This window comes from Poecilia reticulata, chromosome 23 (genome assembly GCF_904066995.2).
Source record: "Poecilia reticulata chromosome 23, P_reticulata-male-v2, whole genome shotgun sequence".
In the NCBI taxonomy this organism is placed as follows: Eukaryota; Metazoa; Chordata; class Actinopteri; order Cyprinodontiformes; family Poeciliidae; genus Poecilia; species Poecilia reticulata.
This window is the reverse complement of record NC_088852.1, coordinates 841010-861758: the sequence shown is the minus strand read 5'-3', so window position 1 is coordinate 861758 and position 20749 is coordinate 841010. Positions and strand designations below refer to the sequence as shown.

At 43.7% G+C, this 20749-nt stretch overlaps 1 protein-coding gene and 2 long non-coding RNA genes across 7 annotated transcripts in view; 1 reads left to right on the top strand and 2 right to left on the bottom strand.

Moving 5' to 3' along the window:
* Window positions 1-680: 680 nt before the first annotated feature.
* On the bottom strand, window positions 681-7196 carry LOC103459775 (uncharacterized). 4 transcript variants are annotated; one of them, XR_014086117.1, is made up of 5 exons: window positions 7004-7196; window positions 6365-6477; window positions 1650-1703; window positions 1441-1552; window positions 681-761 (listed from the first exon to the last, which is right to left on the bottom strand). It is a non-coding gene; the product is annotated as an uncharacterized LOC103459775 (long non-coding RNA). The 4 variants fall into 4 exon arrangements; XR_014086118.1 differs by lacking the exon at window positions 1650-1703; XR_014086116.1 differs by lacking the exons at window positions 681-761; window positions 1441-1552; window positions 1650-1703 and adding an exon at window positions 1778-1944.
* A 6260-nt stretch (window positions 7197-13456) lies between these two features.
* On the top strand, window positions 13457-14267 carry LOC103459776 (gamma-crystallin M2-like). Its single transcript, XM_008401615.2, has 3 exons — window positions 13457-13568; window positions 13634-13876; window positions 13952-14267. Exons 1-3 carry the CDS (start codon window positions 13536-13538, stop codon window positions 14228-14230), a joined length of 555 nt encoding a protein of 184 aa, XP_008399837.1. The 5' UTR covers window positions 13457-13535; the 3' UTR covers window positions 14231-14267.
* A 4950-nt stretch (window positions 14268-19217) lies between these two features.
* The window catches only part of LOC145550227 (uncharacterized), a 97563-nt gene continuing 96031 nt past the window's right edge, over window positions 19218-20749 (bottom strand). For both annotated transcript variants that reach the window (XR_014086140.1, XR_014086139.1), the window contains one exon: window positions 19218-19493. This is a non-coding gene — a long non-coding RNA (uncharacterized LOC145550227). The remainder of the gene's footprint in view (window positions 19494-20749) is intronic.

The window sequence follows — 20749 nt, the reverse complement described above, 5'->3', positions numbered from 1 at the left end:
AGAGAACTTGTTTTAATCACCTTACTAGAGAAGTTTATTCCTTATTCTGATGTCGAAAAAGACACAAAATCAAAAAGTCAAACAGTTTAAACCAGTTCAGAGCACTAATTACATTCCCTGCTGCTAGGGGGCGCCTCAGGCCTAATGGCTCAAATAAAATAATACTAAGAAAATCACTGTGTGTTTGATTGTTAGAGGATGGAAGGAAACTGTTGAGATTAATCAACAGAAGCAGAAAATCAACTGAAACCCCGAGAGTGGATGAAAACCTCTGCATCAATGTTTTTCTTAACGCATCACAAAGTTCAGAGGAAGTGAAACTTCCTGAACAACTCGGCTCTCTGGGGGCCATAAAAACCAGAAAAATCACTTTGCATAGTCCCTAAAACCCAGAGCTTATGATTAGACACCAGGCATACATTAAATTAAACCATTCCCCTCTTTCTAGAAGAAAAGGTTAAAAAACGTCTTCTTTAATCGTTCCAGGTATGAGCAACGGCATTTTAATCAGCCTGGTTTCCAGCCGATCCTGCAGACCGCTAATCCAGACGCAGCTCCGCTCTCGTCTGCTGCACCTGAAAACCCTTCTGATCCCGGCTGGATCCTGACGACTGAAAGCAACGGCATCAGGATCAAATCACAAAGGAGAATCGGGAAATGCCGAGGCCGTTCCTCTGACTGCGTCTGAGCCCAGCCAGCAGGCGCATCGTTCTGTCGTCCAGCAGCGGCGAAAGATCAGACTGCAGGGCTGTTTGTGCTTTCTGAAGCATCGCACACATCCAGTCCGGAGGAGAAAGGAAACATGCTGTAAGGATTCAGTTTTACTCATTTCTCCCTAAAACATCTGATTCCAGAAAAACTAAAACTAGAAGCAATAAATTCAAACATGAGGAAGTAACTGCCAAAGATGCAACCTAACCCACATTTTAAAATCCACCATTTTGCAGCTGAATGCTGCATGTATGTTACAGAAAAACTTATTTATTCCACGCTGGTATTTTTATTGATTTGGTTCATTTATTTGGTTGTTTGCTAAAGTTCCCAATGCTTTTAATGGTTTCTATGCTGTTTTGTTGTTTCTGCATTATTTGGTAAATATAATATATAAGTGAAATCGGTAATGATGACTGTGACTGAATATCAAGCAGCTGGAGCTGAAATATGTGCAATTATTAACAGATCAAATACTCTGATCATTTATGCGACTTATCTTTAGAAACAGACTGAAAATAAACTAAACCCTCATGTAGTGAGTTATTTAATTGCTGCATGTGATGAAAGCCCAGGTTTGTCTGAGATCAGAGTGAACTCAGCAGGATCAGCTGATGTTCTGGACGCCATGAAGCAACTTAAAGTCGCTCCGATTTGCTGCCTTCAGGCAAACTGCACTGAGAAAAGCTCCAGTTTCATCTGCAGCATCAGATTAAAAAACCGACAAACCTCTAAAATATCCAAATTCTTCCACATGGCTGAAGTGGCTGCAGGATCCCAGTAGATGTGAAACTGAAAGGTCTCCAGCCCGTCCCTGCGGTGCTCCATCACTGCTGCCACCCTTCAGCGCAGCAGAGAGAACTAATCACTCACTCTGTATCCTAACCAAAACAAGACGGTGCCAACCAGTAGCTTTTAGTGCTGTTTACACTCCTCACCCCTCCTGCTCTGCGCTCCGCGCGGCTCGTGGCGGCATGGGTGATTAATTTGGGCTGTGCAGACAGGTAAACACAGGCCTATTTACATGGCTTACCAGCCACCGTATTTATACTCAACAGGACTAAGCTTCAGATAGAATATCCTCAAAGCTCCATCTGTTTATTTTCCCTCGCCGCTCCGTCCTGACACGTCTTCCACTTCTTGCTCTGAGCCCGACGCTCCTTCCTCCTCCTCCCTCCTCTTCCTCTGACCTGCAGCTCTGTCAGGTCAGACTCGCACTGCTTCAATCCCAGTCTGAGGATTTTACATCACAAAATGTTCACAAACCTGAAGCGTTTAATAATCTCTGATGTTCCAACCACAAACTTCAACGTATTTCATGGGAAAGCTGTAAATAATTGTGAAGTAGAAGGAAAAATGTACGATTTAGAAATTTATCTTGTGGAAAATCTGAAAAGTGTGGAATGCATTTGTTAGAAGTGCAGAAAAAAACAGATTATTCAGGGAATTCTGTACGGATCCAAAATGCTGAAAAACAGATTTTAAGATGCGTTGTGGCTCTGATTCATGAGAAAACCGCATTTCGCATCCGCCGTTTGTCTCTTGAATAATTATTTTTTAAGAAAAGCCCAAGTAGCTAAGCTATCCTGTTGGAGTTACAGAATTTTATGCACAAACATGTTTTTGTCAGTCACATAATTTAAACAAAATCTCCAGACTGAAGCGTAAAACTGATTCTGAATCAAATCGTGACTAAAAATCAATCAGAAACTGAAGGATTTCCATCTCCAGTATTTGTACTTTTGGAGGTTTTGTCTCCGTTTGTCTCCAGCTCCGGTTGGATAAACATCAGAGTTCAGGAGATTCTCGGTTCCGTCTCTGATGTCACACTGTGAAGGTTCTCATCTCTGCCAAAGTCTTGACATGTATTTTAATAACCTGGCAAACAACAACAACAATCTGACGGAACAACAAGCTCCTTGAATTCTTTCACTCTGCGAGTAGCGGAGAGGACAGTTGGTGAACACATGAACCCAGACCAGTTCATCCAGTTATAACCCTTCCTCTGACTACATGAAAGAACATGAAACGCTGCTGAGACCCCCTGCTGTTCCCGTCTTATTCATACATGTTAAAAACAGTAAAACGAGCCAGAAATGGCTGGAAACATCGATCTAACCAACATGCTGATGTGTTTGTGTTAAAACTGAGTCATTTCTGTTCTCAGATCACCATCTAAACTATAACTTCACTTTCAGAAAATAAACGTTGGTTCTCCGTGAGGATAAATATTGTATTAGATTCAATACAGTCAGTGCAGCAAACTGCTGTAAACAGGAGAATTTTTACTGTTATTATTAGGAATCCAGTTCAGAGTTTAAGCCTTTAGTTGCTCACCTAGTTGGAAACAAATGATTTTTGTGTGTTTTGGAAAAATGTATTTACTTAGAGGCTGGACCAACATAAATCACTGACGCATGTCTCCGTTTTATCTGAGTAATGATTTTGTAGCTGTTCTACATGCAGAGACGCATCATTTCTGTTAGTTTAGTGGAGGGAGGCTCTTGGTCCAAACAGTTTCCGGGTTCAGCCTCCAAACTTCACAGAAGCAAAGCCGCTCTGGGTTTTAGAGGTTACACTTGAGCAGCAACGTTCCTGCAGAGCACCGAGGCGTTGACCTGGCTCTGCTCCGGTGTGAATGCTGTCGCTCTTCTCAAAATGCATCTGTTAGCTAACCCTGTTAGCTTTAAGACCCATAAACCCATCAGATTAATGCTAGCAGCCTAGTAGCCACCGACAGCTAACAGTTTCCACCTGAACGCTGCTTCTATAAACCCCGCTCACGGCTTAAGCCCATAATTGCTTCCACTTACCCAACAACCTGCTAATGTTACGTTTACATCAAGAAGCAACAATCAGTTCAGGGCGTGGATTGGCAAACTTACAAAAATGCAAACCGCAAAAATAATCTGACAATCTGGTTAGAAACAACATTTAGTTTCTGTTATCTTTGATCAATAATGTTAACTTTTGCTCAGGTAGATCATTATCTACAGGTGTAGTTGTCACAGTGAGAACAGAGGCAGCCAATCAGGCTCCACAGAAACATGAAAAGTGAAAACTAATCAAAGAAAAGAATCCGTGCGTTTCTCGGCAGAGCAGCTTGGACACGCGTGGCAGCCTGGGAGTGGAGCGCCGAGCTGCTGCCGGTCATGCCTCACATTCCTGGGCCTTAAGCAGGTGACCCAACCCTACCTGCCACAGCAACTGTCACCCGACTCCTCACAGCAGCAGGGAATGTCACTGTGCAGGAGACAAAGACATGCAGGTTCAGCTGCTGCCTTCATGAAGCAAAACAAAGAAATCATCGGAAACGGAAAAACTGGCTCAGCAGCAGAACGACGATCCCAAACAGCTGAACTACAACAGTCAGCACCACAACGGCCTAGTCAAAGGCCGCTTCTCAACCTTCCTGGAATGCAGCAGAAAGTGGTTTTCAGATTTAATTCAGCATGAACACGTCTTCTGTGTGACATTATTTTCAGAGGTTTGCAGTTTGGACTTTCCAGGGTTGAGCTGCTGGTTCTGCTTGTTTTCTGTTTTTAATGAAGATTATAAAAACGCCATACTTTATAAACTACGAGCCGCAGTCAGAAAATGCTTCAGGAAGAGAAAAATAAACAAGTCAGACCAAAGAATAAGTCGCAGAACCAGCAAAACTATGAGAAAAGGTTGACCTAAAGTCCAACAGAGGTATTAATCTGTAACAAGCATCTCAGTGTCTTCACTCTCTGATGAACTGTAGACCGAACTGGTGAGAGCTAATTAGGGTCAGTCCAGTCATAGGTGGTAAAAAAGGAAACAAACCATCCGATTGGTCAGGATTTGACCTGCTGGTCACCAGTTACAATCATGATCTCTTAATTGGTGCGTCTCATTTTAATTTTAAGCCAATTAAACTACTAATAATAAACTTCACATGTTCACAGCAGCATTAAAACAGGTATTAGATATCTTCAGTGTAAACATCCTCCTGCGTTTCTTAAGTGGATTGTTTCTGACGAGCACAGAGGAGGAGAGGCCAGCAGAAAATCCTCTGATTCAGGCTCAGCTAAGTGGTTTTAAGGGTCCACTCCAATAAATGCCAGTGACATTAAACATGCGAGTGCTATCATATTTCTGAAAATCATGCACATACAATGACTAATTTAATTACTGATCCACAGATTCTCCGTCTGCAATCCGTTCTTTAAAGATTTGCTCAATGCTGCAGACATATCACACAGATGTTTCCTCTGCCTGAGAATCCCATCATGCCTTTGGGCCGGGATAATTACTTATCAACACTGGAGTTCCCTTAAAGGGATGTCCAAGAGCACACAGGCTGCCTGTTTGTCTGGGGATTTTTATTTCAGCACCTCTTGGAGATGATTTGTCTATTATCTTCGGTGGATTTGCTCCCCTCTTCATCTGCAGCGTATTACTGCAATCATAAAGCTGCAAGGTCAGGGGAAAGGCGGGGGGTTGGGGGGGGGGGGCGGCTCGCCTACGGTGGCGCTCCAACCAGAGGAGCGTTTGATGCAGTGAGCCTCATACAGGCAGCGGTAGAAAAAACATGCTAAATCTCACTTATTTCATGTGTTAAGTCACTTTGAGATTTTTTCCTGTTTGCTAAATAAGAACATTCTTCAAATTCAGAGGTTTACATCTCCATGTTGACCAGGACTGAACAACTGACAGGCCAGAAGAAGGAGGAGTCATTTCCCCACAGCCAACAGAAGAACACTAAATTCATTTCTGTTGGAATCTCCTGTGGTTTAACGAGGCTTTGGGCCTCCAATACACAGACCCTCACTGTGAAGCACAGCGGTGGCTCCATCATGTGAGGCTGTGGGAGGGACTGGTGAGCCTCACAGAACAGATGGCATCGTGAGGAATGAATATTATGAGGAAATATGAAAACAGCATCTTCACAAAACGACAAAAGGTTTAATGATGGTCAGAATGCGACCAGGTGGTTGAAACGGTAAAAGTTTGGGAGCTGATGTCAGTTTCAGAACCCAGCAGCTCATGTAACTCTGGGCAACACAAACACCCACGAATCATAACTACTTCTACAAAAGGACAAAACGACGACTTACTGGTTCATCCAACACAAACAATCTGAGCAGGAAAAATCATGTGGAACGATATGAAACAAAGAAAAACACAATTAAACATGAGGGACAAAATAAAAGAACTAAACTAACCAGAACTCCTGTCAGGATTCATATTTACTGACATTGATCACAGTTGGATTCATCTGAGGCTTAAATGCATATTTGGATAATGCTAGCATTCACATTGTCTATTTTCATTACTGCTTGAGTCATTTTATTACTTTCTGAAGCAACAAGTGTTTTCAGTGCTGACTGAGGATCCGACAGGACAATCAGTGATTATTATTCCCGGCTGAGTTGACAGAGTCAAGAACATAAAGTCAACCTGTTTCTTTCTGAAAGCTGGTGGCATTTAAAACCTTCTTTCACTGAATATGGTCAAAAAGTACCTCAGGGATCTTAGCTTGGTTCTTTAAGTTTAAACTCTTAAATTTCAGCTTTGACCCTTTAATATCTACGTGTTGCTTGTTTATTGGTTCGGTCTAATAGTGCAGAGTTATGTTGGCGATTTAGCACTACTATGAGCCAGTTTAACTGGGTTTTACCAGACCTACCACACCGCTGGGTTCTTCAAGATGATTGGACGATCCTCCCTGTGGAGGACCAGCTGATGTCCTCCAGGTTGGATGTCTGTTCCAGTCGGTTTCCAGGAATATTAAAATCCCGCCTGAATTAAGCAGAGTAATCATGTTTATGCCCATAAAAGGGTCAAAATAACTTAAAAACATACATTAAAATCAAATAATAAAGTAAATTCTGTCTCACGTTTTCAGGGCAACAAACAATAAATTGTTCTGATAATAAAAAAAAATGTTTCTCCAAAAGAAATCAGTGTTGTTAGATTTACTCCATCATTCTGGAGTCAGGAAGTTTCCCCAACAGTTGTGTTTCCATTAATATAATTTATTTATGTAAGTATATATTTTCACATGTTCCTGGTTAGTGCTGCCCCGTTGACCTCAGCCGGTCTGAACCGGTTTTTGTCCGTTTTTCTGCTGCATTTCAGCAAAACTGATGAAAAAAAGTCATTAAAAACACTAAAACAACACAACAGCAACGGACAGAGTTAACAACAAATGATTTCTAAGGACAACATAAAAGGAGCTGTTGAGTTTTACAGCTAGCTTTAGCCGTTAGCATCTCTAGTTACGCTAGTTAGCCGTTAGCTTAACGGAACCCTGCTGTCAACTCACCAAAAACGTCGTCAGGAACTGAATACGTCGCGTCTCCTGCTCCATGTGAAGCTCTTCGGTCATGTAAACTGACTTTACTTCCCCAAAATAAATATTTTATAACTGTAACCTCTGTAAATCTTCAGCAGCAGCACATCCGCTCAGCTCAGTTTGTCCTGGGGGGGAGGGGCTTATTCCGTCTCACCAATCAGGAGTCTGCATTTCTTGACGTAGCTACTAGTAGCTTTGATTGACATATTTAGACGTCATTATTATTATTTTTATTACTCGATATTACTTTTACTGAGATACTTTCCAACCAACAGAAATTAGAGAAAATTACACAAAGGAACAAGAGTCAAAATAAAGCAGAGAACATTTTATTAATGGGCTACAGCCAGTAATAGATTAAAGATCAAGGTTTAAATGTTATTTTAATCACTAATATTAGCATAAAATCAGCCAGTCACAAGGTCTTTGTATGAGATATATTTTTTAGTGGACCTACACAGAACTGTTGTACCTCTTGAAACCATTCCTGAACCATTTCTGCTTTGTGCCACTGCAAATGATTCTGCTGAAAGAGGCCTAGTCAAAGACCAGACCTCACCCAGACTGAAATGTTGTGGTGGGACCTTGAGAGAGCCTTGCAGAAACAAATATCGTATTGAATAGCAAGCTGCTGTTCTTCCACAATGATGTGACAGATTAATAATAGTGAACCAAAATGAAAACATGCATGCCTGGATTCAGTCTGAGACTTCTGCACAGCGCTAAAGATTTACACACTCAGAGTCTTTGCAAATGTCTAAGTCGATACAATCGACATCAGCTGCGTGGAGAAGCCCAGAAGTTTGTGACCAAACTCAACATCAGCAGCTAGGAGACACAATTTCACATCCAGCGTTATCAGCCGCTGTTTGATCGCCCCACACCGAGAACAATCTGTCGATTAGCCGCGGCTAAACCTGCAGCCCTGCCGCCTTTCTTCTCCCTGACCCGTGTGTAAAGAGATTAGCTATTCAAGGCAGGCAACAGAGTGACAATCACCACATCAGATCAATATTACTTATCTCGCTCCTCCTCCCTCTCTCCGCATTACACTCCTGGTACAGTAATACACCTGGAGGAAGCAGTGAGTGTGTGGTGATTAGATTAGCCTTTCACTGTACACAAGCATACACACACAGATAAGAAGGATGCTCCTGTGAATCTCTCCCAGCTGCAGAGTGAAGTGGAGGAAACCGACTGCAGGCCATCCATGAGTGTTGGAGTTTGTTCTCCCTGCACAGCGATGCTGGGCTGAAGAGCCTCCCAATCATTTCATCCTGAAATAAAGCCGTGAAAACTGATGTTCAGATTTTCCTTCTGACTGAAATTTGGCATTACGAAGCTAAACTTGGATCTTATTGTATAACATCAAACAGACAGAACTGAAGAAAATACCAGGTAGAAACATTTGAATATTTTCAGAACTGCTAACTTTAGCGGGCTGAAAACTAAACTTTTTTTCTTCATGTCGACATTCCAGGGATCCCGTATGCAGAAACCGGCTGCCTAGAAGACGTTTTAATGTTCTTACTGTATAAACTTCACAGCAGTCAAAAGCACTGAAGCTCCTTCTTCACCAAATGGAAACCCAAATGGAGTGGCTTCTGACTTTAGCAGCTGTAGGACTTTGTGTTGTTTCCTGCTAGCATTGGATTTGCTAACGTTTGTTTAGGTTGTATTTACCCAGAATGCCCTGCGCTGCAGTCCACTTCCTGCTTTTGGAGCGGTCTCCAGTCTGCTTGGCGTTCACATGTGAGTTCACTTCAACCGAACCCAGACCGAGGTTCACACCGCCCAAACGAACCGGACTCGGTTTGGATGGAACCGGATTAAACAGGACTGGTGTGAATGCACCTTCATGACAGAACCATTGAAAGACCTCACCACTTAGTCCCTCCTTCGTATGAAATACTGCGCTCAAATCTGACCGTTGGGATTCAGAGGCCAGAGTATCTGACTGCTAAAAGGTGAGAAAACAACGTAATACGAGCGTTTAACCCTAAAACAAAGGCCACAAAAACACAAAGCAGGAAGCTGATGGGTAAGAGGCATCATCACTTGGTGATAATCATGTTTTTAGATTCATCTTCAGACCCTTCAGGGGGCGTCCCAGCCAGAAGGTTGTGGTCCCCGCTCAGTTTCTGTCTTCATCATCCGGCTCATGTCAGGTACAATCCCAGTCTGTACTGGTTTCCAGTGAGACGTTCTTCATGGCAGATGCCACGTTGATAGAGTGAGAACTTTTCACAGACATTTGGGGTTTCTGTGATGTGGCGTGCCGAGGTCCCCGTCAACCTCGCCGCCACGCAGAGCTGCACGTGGCGAGGGAACGGAAGGATGGATGGTGCAAACAGGAGTTTCCATTTACCAAACCCAAACATCAGCAGGCATATCTGTGACACCAAAGGGTCTGCCTGGGTGCCCTTCTCCCCTCATTCTCATTCCTCCCTCTGCTCCCCTCCCCTCCCATCATCTCCTTTTAATATAGAAGCTGGAGATGAAAAATGGTGCGCTTTTGTTTATTTGCCACCGATGCAAATGCGACCACAGCAGGATTAGTGAGTTCTCCATCTCTTTGCTGATAGCGGTGGGAAGAAAGAGGGGATTTTTATGCAAAAAAGATCTCTCCCACCCTTGCTATGACAATTGCAATGCATCACTTCATAGACAGTTTTTAATCTGTTTCAAACCAACCACACTTTGAACTGCTGGGAATGCGAGATATACAACTGTGGGTATCCGGCTGAGTGTGTGCACGCCCGTTGGTGTGTGTGTGTGCATGTGAGTGTGTGTGTGCTGTATGTGTTTTCCTGTGATTAATCTTTGGAGTTGGTTTAAGCACACTGCTGACACAGCACAGATCTCTCTCTCTCTCTCTCTCAGGCTAACTTTGACTTACAGACAAAATGTCCTTGGGTTTAGTTCTGAATAACAAAAACTTTGCATGCTAAGTCACAGTCATCCTGTTGACTCCAACTTTTCTTACTGAAAACTATTTTCTACATCATTCATCTGAAACAGACAGTTCAAGGTGAATTTATCCACATGCAGCACCTGAGAAAGGAGTTCACACGCCGTAAACTCTGGTAGATTTTTCACAGAGATTGACAACAAATTCTCTGATTTGCGTCTGGACTTTGACTAGGCCAATATAACATATGAATAACTACAGTGCCTTTATGCTGCAACTTTTACATGCATCCCTGCTGAGGAAAAAGGCTTAAACACATTGGTAGCATGTTAGCACATTTTACAATCTGATAGAAGATGAGAACATGCGAAGTTCTCGTCTCGTTTCCATTTCCTGTTGATAAACTGCAGGTTGGTGAATCTCCCCGAAACGGGAACTTCTGTAGATTCCTCCATTTCTTTGGGATGAACAGCAGAATGAAATCATGGGTGTGTTTCCTTGGAAACTGATATATAAAAGCTGTTTACTTTCCTTTGCATGTTCCTTTGATTCCACCAAGTGTCAGATCAAAACCTGCAAACATCCGTCGTCTGACAGAAGAAAGGAGGAAACGCCGACATCCCAACAGCCATCAGAACATGCTTCCCTGTCGTTGTGGCTCAGGATTCCTCTCTGGCTATTATCAGAGGCTACGGCACAGAGTCATAAAAGAGGAAAACACGGGCCTGTTTATCTTCGCCGCTGCCATTGGCGTCGAAAGGAGAGCGCCTGCTTCTAGGCAGATACCAATGGGGACGACACAAAGGTGAGATAAACCGTTAAGACATTTTTTAACTCGTCAAATTTAATAACCCTCATCGGCGACACGCAGGTATTCAACGTGCTGCTTCCTGGGGAAAGGTAAACACATGGGTCTGGTAAGCTCCTGCAGAAATCCAAAACACAAAAAGTCAAACCAGAGGCTGACACGCATTCGGAGCATGTCACCGCCACAATAAGATACACTCTGAATAATAGAATAAACAGATCCATTTTATTATCCCTTCACTCTGCCGCTGACACCTCAGCCCAACGATAAAACTTCCTTCCTGGCTCCACCTTCCCGTCATCCCCTCATCCTCTCTGGCTTACCTGGCCCGCTCGACTGACACCTAGCATTCGGAAACAGCGAGCAGGGATTTAATCAGTCGTCATTATGGAGGAGAAGAAAGAGGCTGCGGCACAATGCTGACACAAAGACAGTCTAAGGGGATCTTTGTGCTGTAAATGTGCTGCTCACAGCGGCTGCGTGACAGCTGACGTGGAGCCCATGAAACACTGATCCACCGTTTCCTTGTAGAGACATCAGGGTGAATACAGAGGTGCTGCGGCGAGCGCTGAAAGCGCCTCAAAGGCCTGAATGCTGCACAACACCTGCACGGCTGCTGCGGCGGATTAGGGTGTCAACGCAGACAAAGGCTGAGGGAAGTCAATGCCTTTTGATTCAGCCACCAGCAGCATCCAACACGCTCTCTGACGTCCAACCACTCAACTTTATTATCACCGCAGCGGCTTAGACGAACAAACTCATGACAGGTTATTGAAAAATATTTATTTGCAATGAAATAAATAAACATTTTTCAGTTAAAGTTAATTTCCGACGGATTAATCCTGGGAAGGTGACACTTGTGGTTGTTTAGGAATAAATAAGCGGATTGAATTGAACCGTTCGGTGACACCTGCCTCCGGTCTTCCTGCAGAGGAAGGAAAAATGAGGAATCTCTCCCATCCGCTGCAACAGATGGACCCGGGAATCTGGGAATGCTGCTGAGTGTTCGGCGTGAGAAGCTGGCCGGACGGTAAAGGAGAGCCGGAGCCTGGCAGCGCCGCAGACAGCCGGGCTCTCCATCCAGCCCCGCTCCACCTCTCTGGCAGTCAGGCCTTCGCAGGCGTTGCCGACATGGCCGCGGCGTCTGGGAGCTGACCTGAAGAAGTCCTGTGTCTGATCAGCAGCTGGACCGTTACGCCGTTTCACTGGCAGCCGCTTCGGTTGCAGGAACTGGCAAAAGTTGCTGTTACTGTGCTGGTCTGGCAACCAGCAACCTGCAACACCCAACATGGAAATGTTGCTTTAAGACGTCCGTCTGTCTGTCTGTCTGGGTTTGACCCTGCAGGAAAGGCCAACGCAGGGTTTCTTCTTCATTTTAAAGTTTAAATGAATTCTTTTATCAGCTATGAGTTGATTTGTGCAGCACATTCCAGCATGAAGCTGTTCAAAGTGACAGAAACACAAAAATAAATAAAAACAACATGCAGAGGAGCCAGGAAGAGACGTTACAGTTTATCCAGTGGTTATGAGTCAAGAGCAACTTTAACCAGGCGTGTTTTACCACAAAGGAGATTTTATTATAATAAATGAAGAGTTGTCGTTAAAATGATGAGTCAAATGTTTATTTCAGGGTTTTGAACATGAGTTTGGACCTGATCATGACCTGCATTGATTCCCCAACCTTTGATTATCGGATTATAGATTAATTTAAAAAATTGATCCAAACAGAAATTAAACTTATATTGAATGTTGGAACCTCTGACATTCCCACAGTGACGTTATGATCCTATTCCCAGGATCTGCTCCGGACGGCGCCGTGGGAGGAACAATCCCAGGTGAAAGGAAACTCTGCTGTTACATCACAACACAGTACTTCCTGTTTCCCTTCCACTCATTTCCTTCATAGTTTCTGATCATAAAGCTGAAAACGCTGCTACTTTCATATTCTAGAAGCTAAACTTGTTTAATCCTTTCTGGTTGTTCTGCTGATAACATTTCATCAGACTGTGCTGCCTGTCTTTCCCTCTAGTCAGAGACAACAAGCGTTTGGGTTGTCAAAAATGTCCGATATTATTTTATTTATGTGTTGAAACTGAATTTATATGAAAACATTTTCTTTTCCTTTTCAAAGCTGCTTCTCAAGCAGAAACCAGTAACTGTATGAACGTTAGACGGACGTCATGCTGAGATCTTTACTCTGATTACTGACCGACACGTTGTTATTAAAATACAAACAGAACAATTCGTATTTTCTAAAAGATATTTCCTTGTGATGCCAATAAGACAAGAAATATCTTGGTTTATTAAAAACAGATTTGGATCAGAACCTGTTTAATATTATAGCTCCAAATTATATGAAACCTTTTTATTTAAGGAGTAAATTAATAAAGTTACTGCGATACATAAAAAAGTTACATTTATTTCAGTAATGAGTCGTTTCAAAGTGCTTTTTGTCGTAAAACTATCCAGAGTCATCAGAAAAGTCTCAGGTTGGGAGCGACTGAGGGAACATTCTCCACCCGAGTCCTGAACTGACAACTTTTCCCAGTCACATGTTCGTCCATTCACACGTTGTCAAAATCACTGAAAGGCTTTTCTAAACACTCAAAGACAAAAAAAGCTTGCTGAGTTGGCGTTCTGCAGAGGGGGTCAGTGGTCCTTTACATCTGCTCAGGTATAAAAGGAAAGGGTTAAACCAGGTAGGAAAGCACAACCAGAGCCAGAGCCAGAGCCAGAGCCAGAACCAGAGCCAGAGCCAGAACCAGAACTCGTCTGCAGCCAACATGAGCAACACCGACATGAACATGAGGAGCAAGGTAGACCCGGACCCTCTGGGTTCATTTCTCCTGCTGCTTGGTTTTAAAGCGTTTCTGTTTTCCAGATCATCTTCTACGAGGACAGGAACTTCATGGGCCGGTCCTATGAGTGCATGGGCGACTGCGCCGACATGCACTCCTACATGAGCCGGTGCCACTCCTGCAGGGTGGAGAGCGGCTGCTTCATGGTCTACGACCGGCCCAACTACATGGGGAACCAGTACTTCTTCCGCCGGGGCGAGTACGGCGACTACATGAACACGATGGGCTGGAACAACTGCATCCGCTCCTGCCGCATGATCTCCATGGTACGCAGTCTGCTCTCTGCACAGCGTTGGTCCCTGATCCGTCCAAACCCAACCTGAGTTTGCTTGGTTTCACAGTACCGGGGATCCTACAGGATGAGGATCTACGAGAGGGAGAACTTCGGAGGCCACATGCACGAGTGCATGGACGACTGCGACTCCTTCATGGACCGCTACCACATGTCCGACTGCATGTCCTGCCACGTGATGGACGGCCACTGGCTGATGTACGAGCACCCCCACTACAGAGGCAGGATGATGTACATGCGGCCCGGGGAGTACCGCAGCTTCAGGGACATGGGCTACGGAGGCATGAGGTTCATGAGCATGAGGAGGATCATGGACTCCTGGTACTAAATGTTTGACCTGGAATAAAATACCCTGAGCAGCTCACTTCTCTGTCATGATTATTGATCAAAACATACAGTTGCTGAGTTTGGGATAACACGCTGTAAAAATCCCTTATACAGAACCTGTATAAGGGATTTACAGGTCCAGACCCGTGGATCCCACCTGGTCGTTCTGGGTTCATGGACGTTTCCATGGAGCCTAAAGCAAAATATTCACAGGAGGCCTGCCAGTTCCTGGCTTTTCTTAGAGAAAATCTAAATGTTCAGAAGCTGCAATAAGCCGAGCTGCTATTGGCTCAATCCAGGAGCCAATCATTGGTTCTCATTGGTTGAACCCCAAAGAGCAGAAATATGGAAACCAGTAGATGTTAGCTTCTGCTGTAGCGCCAAGACAGTTTCCACTGCGCATATGAATGAATATTTAGATATAGCTGCTGTCTTATTAACTATTAAAATAAGCAGCTTCAAGTGTTTTTCAAGAAGTCTCCAGTATTTATGGATTTTAGGAATCATTTCTAAAGCTTTGGGACTCCAGAAAATCACAACTAGAGCCGTCAGCCACATCCAGAACGGCGGTGAACCTTCACCGGAGCAGCTGGGCAGAAAAACCAAAAACTCTCAAAGACGCCACAAACTGACAACGTCTGCAAACCTCAGCTGGATCAGGAAAGGTCAGAGGTCACGATGCCTCAGTAAGAAAGGCAGGGAGCAAAAATGGCCTCCGCTGTGTAATGATCACCTGCCAACTAGCTGATCCGACTGAGTCCAATCGGCTCCACTGGACCGAGATGTGGACGAACACCAACAGGACATTCATCATCAATAAACCTGATTTAGAACCAACAAAACAATCAACAGCAGTTATCAGAGCTATAGATCTACTTTTATAGAGCTAGAGCTATAGATCTGGTTTTATAGATCTAGAGTTATAGATCTAGTTTTATAGATCCAGAGTTATAGATGTAGTTTTATAGATCCAGAGTTATAGATCTACTTTGATAGAGCTAGAGCTATAGATCTGGTTTTATAGATCCAGAGTTATAGATGTAGTTTTATAGATCCAGAGTTATATATCTAGTTTCATAGATCCAGAGTTATAGATGTAGTTTTATAGATCTAGAGCTATAGATCTGGTTTTATAGATCTAGAGTTATAGATCTAGTTTTATAGATCCAGAGTTATAGATGTAGTTTTATAGATCTAGAGCTATAGATCTGGTTTTATAGATCTAGAGTTATAGATCTAGTTTTATAGATCCAGAGTTATAGATGTAGTTTTATAGATCTAGAGTTATAGATGTAGTTTTATAGATCCAGAGTTATATATCTAGTTTCATAGATCCAGAGTTATAGATGTAGTTTTATAGATCTAGAGTTATAGATGTAGTTTTATAGATCTAGAGCTATAGATCTGGTTTTATAGATCTAGAGTTATAGATCTAGTTTTATAGATCCAGAGTTATATATCTAGTTTCATAGATCCAGAGTTATAGATGTAGTTTTATAGATCTAGAGCTATAGTTCTGGTTTTATAGATCTAGTTTTATAGATCTAGAGTCAACGCACAGCTTCAGTTCTTCCAGCTGTAAGCCAGAGATCAGGCTGACCTCTGACCTCTGACCTGAACCTTCAGAGCCACATAACGTGGGCCTTCAGCTCCAGCAGGATGTTTGTGTCTCTCCTGCGTATGAATCATGTTTCAGGTCCAGCTGAGATCAGGCCGTCTAACAGGTTCGGACCCATCCAGCCGTTTCTGTCCCGCAGCAGCGTCGTCACAGGCCTGATGCTAATGAACCGACTCATTTGAAGAAATGAACACACAGATTTTCTACAACAGTGGAAGTGATTCTTTTTGTTGCATCGCTGCAGTAAATCTGCAGCCTTCCTCCTCCCTGATGATGATGATGATGATGATGATGATGATGATGATGATGATGATGATGATGATGATGATGATGATGATGATGAGGATGATGATGATGATGGATGTCTTTAGAAATAAAGTTTGTGTCTGCAGCAGAGCGATGCTGCTGCATGCTGGTGTAGCCTCTGACACCACTGAGGATATTTGAGAATCAGTGTGTGTGTGTTGGACCTGGACTGCAGTTGTTCTCTCTGTGCGTGTGTGTGTGTGTGTGTGTGTGTGTGTGTGTGTGTGTGTGTGTTGGACGGGCTGCGGAGCGAGGAAGGCTCTTAGCGTGGAATGTGAGGGATGTTATATAAACACATTACCAGCAGTACCAGCGTTCAGCCGTACACACTGCTGGCGCCACTCCACACTGCATTAGCTGACATTTTATACAAACCCGGTGAAAATGGGCCGTCTGAGGGAGCGACCCAGGGCTTTTCTGCTTCTCACCACACTCTGTTTGGGTTCAACTTGCTCTTTTTAGCCTCTGTCAACTTTTGATTGCTAACTGTGCCTCCCACAGGGACTGTCCAGAGGTGCTACGCTCATTCTGGCTGCTTATGTGAGCTGACAATTTAAATAGGAAGTCTGCAGAATTTGGTGATTTACATCAAATACCAGAGCAGGAAATTCGCCTAAGCACCGAGTGTGATCTGGTTTCAGGACAAAGAGAAAAGGAGACATTTCCATGCACCGTAAACGGTAAACAAACGAGAAAAAATCAAATGTACACACATGTTCTCCTGCGCACGCCACAACCAACACACCGACTTTGAAAAAGTAATTAATTCCAGATAGGACGCACATGAAAGGCAGAGGGATGCTGTGAACATTAAAAGGCACAAAAGCCCGAGCGTCTCTTTAAGGCTTTCTCAATCCAGGCCATTCTGAACGGGATTCAATAATGTCCAGGTTTGCTTGTTTGGAACTTCAAAGTTTTCTCAGCAAACGGCTTAAACCCGAGACGGAGGACGAAAACACAGACAGCTCGTTAAATGTCACCGTTCGCTTTATTACCTTCTACTCCTCCTTTGCTGCAGCGCCAAAGCGGTGGGGAGCTGGAGGAAACCTGCGCTCTGCTGCCATTGGATACTCAAGAAATCAGGCATCGCAAGACAAATGACCACTGTCTGGGAGAGAGGGCCGCGTCTGCCGAAGGCTTTGAAATGTCTGCTGCTGACCGGAGGACTCAAGAGGTGCTTCACATGACAAAGGAGGACTTTTATTCTGAAGTCACTCAGGGGGCGGTGGCGTTAGAGTCAGAGCCACGTTTCATTTTAAACCCTGGAGAAGAAGAAATGAGCCACATCAGGTGAAATGAAGGTTTCACCTCAGAATCACCAACAGAACCAGATCATGTGGCAGATCGGACCAGAACCCGACCCTCACTGGAGAACCTGAAGGTTCAGAGGAAGGAGAAGCTCCAACGTTCCTGAGACGATTTAACTCCACAGGTTCAGCAGAAATATAAAAAGAATGAAGTAACACACTAGTTCTCAACCACCAAGGCAGACTTAGTATTAGCATTAGCATAGCTTTTAGCATTAGCATGGCTTTTAGCTTTAGCATTAGCAGCTGAGACAACAGAGACATGAACTCCTACCTGAACAGGTTTCCAGCAGGCCGGTGAGTTTCACATCCGATGGCTGGAGAAGAAGTGAGAGCCGCCATGTTGGTGAGGGAAGATGCTCGTCGTTACGATGGACGGCGGCTTCTTTCCTCGTTCGGTCAGTAAAAGGTTTGCATCTCGTCTGTGCAGCTGATTGCAGAACGATGAGCGACTTTACTGACATAAACCAAATAAACGCGAAACTGAGCGACCAGCTGACTGTTTGATGACCAGCTGGATGTGAAGACACGTTTCAGCCAAAGCCAGAAGAAAACAGGTGAGCAGGTGGAAACCGACCCAGAGCCACACAGGAAATACCGACTTTTATTCGTCTTCTGGAAAAAATGTACTTTTAGCAGTATTTTTATGATACTGCACTTTTTCTTTTACTTGAGTAAAACTTGTGGATCCTTTTACCTGCGAGTGAAAAATAAAGATGATTTAACTAAAAATTCAGTTTTACTACAGTTTCATAAGAAATTGATTTGGGAAAATGTTTTGCTTTACTTTGTAGTTATGTTATGTATTTTCATTTTGGTGTTTAAAATAAAATGAACTTTACATTTTGGCTCATCTGATGTAATTTTTCAGTTATACTTTCACTCATTTCTCATTTAATAATTTACTTTTCTTAAGCAGAAATGTTTTTATTGAAACCTGCAGTTTCTGTTAAAGTGATTTAAGTATTTTGTAATTTTACCAAATACCTTTTTACTCTTATTTCAGTTTAATGTTTGGCTCTGATGACAGTAGGGACATGGAGGTGGCTGTATGATGCTGTGGGCTCAGGCAGCAGCCGGAGTTCTGATCTGAACTCCGGCTGTCAGGATGGAAATGTGAACAAAGAAACATGAAATCAGAAAACGGGGAGAGCGGCTGCCTCCCCCTCTTCCTCTCCTCCTCCTCCTCCTCTTCCTCCCGTGTCGGTTGGTAGAGAAACAAAATGTTTCCTCACCGGGAGACGAGCACACGGATGTCAGAGCAGCCGGCCGGAGAACCTCCTCTCTTTCTCCGGCCGCCAGCAGAGTGCCGGCTGGGAGGAACGCCAGGCTGGATGTCAGCTGGCTGCAGCGCCGTCTCCAGAAAACCCACGCACACACTGCTACCGTCACGCTGCGAATCAGGAAGTGGACGGTGTGTGTGTGTGTGTGTGTGTGTGTGTGTGTGTGTGCTCCCCTGGCAGCGCGTGGCTCTGCAGCGCCGGCCTGTGATACTGAGGCTGAAGGAATTTGCTGTGGATTACTTCTGGACTGAGGCGGGCAGCTTTGGCAGGGAGCGGCCCGGCCACTTTGAGGATTTAACCAGCAGCAGCCGCTGGGAGCAGCCCAGACACACACACACACACACACACACACTCACACACACACACACACACACACACACACACACACACACACACACACACACACACACACACACACACACACACACACACAAACACACACACACACAAAGCCGAATGTCACGCATCATCAAAGATATTCCCAGAACCTCAGATTGAGGTCAGTCAGGAGGATTTTGTTTATCTGATGATGTCATCGACGCGTGTCATCGACGCGGTTTATCTGCGTCACAAACATCGGCGCCATCAGGACCGACTGCAGAACCTCCAGAACCTTTTACTCCATCATTACGTTGTTTTCCTGCACCAGGAAGCCTCCAGGTTCAGACACCATAGGTCCTCTATGCGGTTCTGGTCCGGCCCGTTTCCATGGCGATTGAAGCAGGTGGGACATCCTGCAGGCCAGTCCTGCTGGAAAAAGAAACCGGAGACTCCACAAAGTCACAGGAAGACTAAAGCATCTGACCCAGCGGATCAGAACCAGCAGAACATCAGAGACGTCACTTTGGACCTCTGGTACCACTGGTTCTGATCCGCTCCACCCTGTGGCTCTGTCTGCCTCATTCTGCAGATTTTCCCTCACAATCCTCTCAATAATTCGACCTCAGTTTTTCCTTCCACTCAACTTTCCATAGCCAAGCTTGAATCCAGAACCATCTTGAATGAATCAATTCAGCAGATTATTGAACTGATGCAACACAGAATCATTACATTTAAATAAAGTAAATACTGACTTAATTATCATATAGAAACAATATTTTAGCATTTTTGAAGTGAAATAAATTAATTTTAATCATTTTCCTGATTCAGCTTCTGCACATCTTCAGTTCTGCTTTTGCGGATAAAAGATTCGCGTCACATCAAAATGTTTCAGTTTCTCTGAATCCTGTTGAGCAGCAGCTGGAGATGAGAGGAAACAGGAGGAGAGGATGGAGGAGTCGGGTTTCAGCAGGGGGCTGATGCTCCAATCGGCCTAGCCAAAGGCTGCAGCGCGCCGCTCTGCTGCTGCAGCAACAAGATGAAAGATGCAGTCTGAATGCTGCAGAACATTTAGTTTGCAGAAAACATTTATGCACGTTTTATAAAATATCGTAACAACCAGAGGTTATAATCATAGTTTTCAGTTCTGAAATGTTTATAGTAATTATGTTCATAAGGGAAAACCTACAGTAAAACATATTTATATCAGAAAATTCATTTTAAACAGATTTAAATAAATATAACGAGGAAAACACCTTCATGTGGTCATTTGAATGTTTTCATTTTTTGTGTAATTCGTGTTTATTTTTGTAGTTTTATTTTGTGATTAATGGTTAATCGTGTATTTTTAGTCGTTTATGCTGAACGTGTTGATTTAAATAAAGAAACTTTCCATCCGCACTAATCAGAAGCTTTTAATCTGCACAAATGAACATTTTCAAACGTTTTCATCTGGAAAAGCAAAATAAAAGTTAAATTAATGGAAATGTGAGTCAGAGAGAGAGAGAGGAGATTCCTCTGCTGTGTGGCTGAGCTAATGCTAATGCTAATGCTAACCACCGGACTCCACTCAGGAAAACACTAGCATATCTGATGCTAATGCTAGCATATCCATACTAATGATAGCATATCTGATGCTATTGCTAGCATATCCGTACTAATGGCCAGCATATTCGATGCTAATGCTA

Excerpts from the sequence above, each read along its gene's own strand:
- LOC103459776 (XM_008401615.2), top strand. The coding sequence starts at position 13,536 with ATGAGCAACACCGACATGAACATGAGGAGCAAG. Across the intron at positions 13,569-13,633 it reads ACATGAACATGAGGAGCAAG|ATCATCTTCTACGAGGACAG; the intron begins GTAGACCCGGAC and ends TCTGTTTTCCAG. Across the intron at positions 13,877-13,951 it reads CCTGCCGCATGATCTCCATG|TACCGGGGATCCTACAGGAT; the intron begins GTACGCAGTCTG and ends TTGGTTTCACAG.